We start from the raw sequence: 4,166 nt of genomic DNA, 5'->3' as shown, positions 1-4,166 counted from the left end.
TTGAAGTGAACAATATGTACTAGGCTTTATTAATTGGTATGAATAAACCACTTATTTTACATAAGTAAAACAAAATACATAACTGTTTTAACAGTTGCTACATACAAGTAGCATAGGACTGAAATGAAGAGAGGAAAAAAGCCCCCAGAAAAGATATGTAGTAATAATGTAATAGTACCATAAAACCCAATAAAAATAGACTACTATGTGAGAGGGCCAGAGCTAGTAAAAAAACAAAACCCCAATTTGATGCTTAAATAAAGCTAGCCTCCATCCAAATTCTTAAAAGCTGCTCCTTTGATGCAAAACTTGACCCACATGTGTCTCTTCCTGACTCGACCACAATGATACTTTGTACCAGAAAAAACTTGCACATACTTGAACTTGAACCATCCTCCACTGAATGCCTCAAATGACCAAACTAAACTATAGAGATGTATTGAAGTAAAACCTTTCTAAAAGGGGGGAAAAAAGTTAAGAGTTACTATAGTTAAGACTTCTTTTTGTCTTAGGTACAACTCAATGACATATATTGTTCAGTTCTCTAATAAAAAAGAACTTGTGTTTAAATCTCCCTCTCCCATTTGTTGTAAGAGAGAAATGGTGATGAATATGATTGCTTACGAGTCCCAAATGGACTCATATTGCAATTCTTCCCAGTCACTGAACTCAACGTTGTTGTCATACAATACCATATTCTCCTCAAACAAAAGAGCTCCTGTCAACTCCATCCACATCTTTGGTGAGTCCAAAGGTGACTCATTAATGGCTTGAATTTGGCTAGGTGAAAGTCCCACCCTGACTGGCATCACATTAGCCCCAGAGCTTCCCATCTCAGGCCTTCTAAACCGCAATGCCGCCTCTTGAGCCGCCATTTGCACGTCCTCAGCTCTGGAGCTCTTTGGCCTCGGCAAGCTATCAACCAATTCAGGAAAATTCAGGCGTGCCCCACGTCCTCTGAGGTGCAATGCCGCCACATCGTAGGCCGCGGCTGCCATTTCTGGCGCCTCATAGCTCCCCAACCATATCCTTGTTTTCTTCCCTGGCTCACGAATTTCAGACACCCATTTGCCCCATTTGCGCCTTCTCACACCCCTGTATGTTGGTGCAACAACATTAGGATTGGTTGGTTCTTCCATGTGTATGTGTTTGAGCCTTTGTGAGAGAACAATATTGTTGAGTGTTTATCAATGAGCTAGCTAGAGAGATACTGGTTTTGGTAGAGAAGAGTGTGAAGCAATCATGATATAAATATAGGAGATGAATGTGAAGTATTATTAGTGTGAATGAAATTTAAGAAACTCATTTTTTTTTTTTTTTTGAGATTGAAAGCGAGTTTCCGAGTAGCTACGTAAGTGGGAAGATGCTGTCAATGGGCGCATGCGCACGTTTCCTTGGTTTTGCAATATGAGTCATATCATGCCACGTGTCTATTCCTATTTTGTATTTATTTGGTTTTGTTTAATTTTTTTAAGCACATATAGGAATTAGGAAGTTAAGAAGAAAAAAAAAAAAAAAAAAAGAACTAAGTTTTCTCACAATTTATAACTTTAGTGAGAGAAATATATTATTATTTCTACACTTTGAATATATTCTTTCTTTTACATTCCTTATTATATATATGGGTCCTACATTCATTTTCTCACGTGCTGAATCTCATATATAATATAAAAAAATATGAAATAAATTATATTAATATAGGTGTGAAAAATTAATAATTATTAGAGTATTCAATTCATGTTAAAGTATTTTTAATAGAAAGCATATATATTAGAGTGCATGTATTAAATACAAACTATTTTAATTAATAATTGGTAATGATTTCTTAATTCTAGAACCTCATATTGTCTACGAAAATTGATCCCAAATTACCTTAAAATAAACCAAAGAGTAATCAACAAACTAAAAAAATATAAACATATAAACAATTATATATATATATATATATTAATTCCATCTAACCACTTAATTTATTTATTTTTATGATGACTTTTTGGGAAAACTTTCACTAAACAACATAACCAAGTCCATTGATTAGATGGTTTTCTATTACATGACGCGTTACAGGTGTCTTTAAAGCGGTCCTAAATAATGACGAGATCTTCTTCTTCAAATGGTTTTTTTTTTATTTTTTTTTATATATATTTTATTTTGCCCATTCTCTTATTCTATGCATGTTTTCTACATGGCCTTGACAGCATAATATACATATATATATATATATATATAGCGGTGTATTGAAAACTTTAAGATACAGATTTATAAAATCATCGTACTTAATTGCTTTTAACAAAGTTTAATTAGTTTATGTATAAAACGTGCACCATGCAACAGTTGAACATAGAGAAAGTTTCTAAGCCAAGGTTTTTCTGCCTCAGAAAATGTACTTCTTTAATAAAATATTTGGACATATGTTTATGTAGAATTTATAATTGATCCATATAAAAGTTTTTTAATTGTAAAATAAAAAGGTATAGACTATTTAATTGCTATGGTACTTGCTTTTAGAAAAGTTTAATCAGTATCTTCATGGTCATAAAAACGTGTTATACCATGCACAAATTGAAAATGTAAAGCTTGTACTCTTTTTATTTATTTTTTTATTTTTTTTTTATGTCCAACATCATAGTTTGGCCTTATTTTTTTTTTTTTTCTATGAAGAATGTAGAGTCCTCACGTCTGATCTCAGGAGAATAGACAAGAAATAGTTTAAAGGTTGATGCTTGTGACCCATATTGATCAAATTCATTCAAATATTTCAGGAAAATCACCGCCCAAATTGCTTAAAGAGGGGACATATGGTCAAGAGGAAAATGACCCCAAAAAATGTCACTTTCGCAAACAGAATGGGGGAGAGGGGATGTGGGGTATTATAACTTATAAGCCACTAAAATTTTATCTCTTAATTTGTATATGTAGCTTTCTAATTTATATGTTCCAGAAGGGGGGGGGGGGATTTTATAAAAAGTTTCAAATTTTATATCATATTTTTTTAATTAGATTTTAGGTTTTTAATTTTGTTAATTAAAATCTTAAAATTGTGAAATCCTTTCAATTTAATGTATTTGTACATCACCATTATTTATTTCCGTTATTCTAAACAATACTACAAAATCTTATCAACAATTTCTCAATTTTTTTCTTTAGTCCATTACAATTCAAAATAATATAGCTCAATTAAATTTTTTTTTTTAATTATTGAATAAGGGATCTAAGTTCAAATTTTGGCAACACCAAAGAAAAAAAAATTAATAGTTTACTTTGATGATAAATAATAATCTTAATAGAAAGGCTGCTATAAGATTAATTAGATCTTAATATATAATTTCAAATTTGTGTTCTCAATTTCTAATTTATCAATCTTATAGTAATTAATTGGTTTATCATAAAAATAGTATTAAAAATGGACTAATAGTCTAATTACAAAAAACTATATCAATTTATTCAACAATTATAAAAACATATAGTGATGCAAGCATTTCAATTTCTAATTTCTACTTGCCATATTCTAGCACAGTTTATAGTCTTTGACACTCTTTGACACATTCTTATTTTCCTAAGGTTGATCTATCTCCACGAAGTACGCATTCTCAATCTCGAAGGACATCCTCTCACATCCAAAAAAACACGTGCATACACCTATATTCAAGGTTGTTTAGGACGGCAACCAATTTGACGCTTATTTTTACTAATATTTAACTAGTTGTCTTTCACTTTCATGTCACTTTTAGATGAACTCAGATATTTTTTTTTTCCACAACTCAAATCATATAAGATAGTTATGAAAGTGAGTGAAATTGGTTAGAATGTTCATTTTAATACACGTATAATAGAAAATGTAACACATTTTAGCAAACTAAGTTTAAAATTCACCTACATCAAGTTATGTGCAAAATTGGGTGAAAACATATGATTACTATATATAGAAACTATTTATTTTACCTTTATTTATTTATTTATTTATTTATTTATGTATTTTGAGAATAAAATAAAAGAGTGAATGAAAGTTATTGTATGTAAAAAAAAAAAAAAAATATAATGTAAAATAAATAGTTTAGTAAGAGATTTCTAATAATGTTTGTATTTTTTAAAAATACATGTATGTGAAATATTGTTTAATCATTAAAAATTATTGTTTAATTAAGAGTTACAAACGACCCGAAGTT

General features: G+C 30.0%; 1 protein-coding gene across 1 annotated transcript; it reads right to left on the bottom strand.

Moving 5' to 3' along the window:
• On the bottom strand, window positions 1-1,257 carry LOC111995063 (ethylene-responsive transcription factor ERF022). Its single transcript, XM_024026955.2, has one exon. The coding sequence runs from the start codon at window positions 1,137-1,139 to the stop codon at window positions 621-623; it is 519 nt and encodes a 172-aa protein (XP_023882723.1). The 5' UTR covers window positions 1,140-1,257; the 3' UTR covers window positions 1-620.
• Window positions 1,258-4,166: the final 2,909 nt, after the last annotated feature.

This window comes from Quercus suber, unplaced genomic scaffold (assembly GCF_002906115.3).
Source record: "Quercus suber isolate HL8 unplaced genomic scaffold, Cork oak 2.0 scaffold_2, whole genome shotgun sequence".
NCBI classification, from domain to species: Eukaryota; Viridiplantae; Streptophyta; class Magnoliopsida; order Fagales; family Fagaceae; genus Quercus; species Quercus suber.
This window is presented reverse-complemented; position numbering and strand designations above follow the sequence as displayed.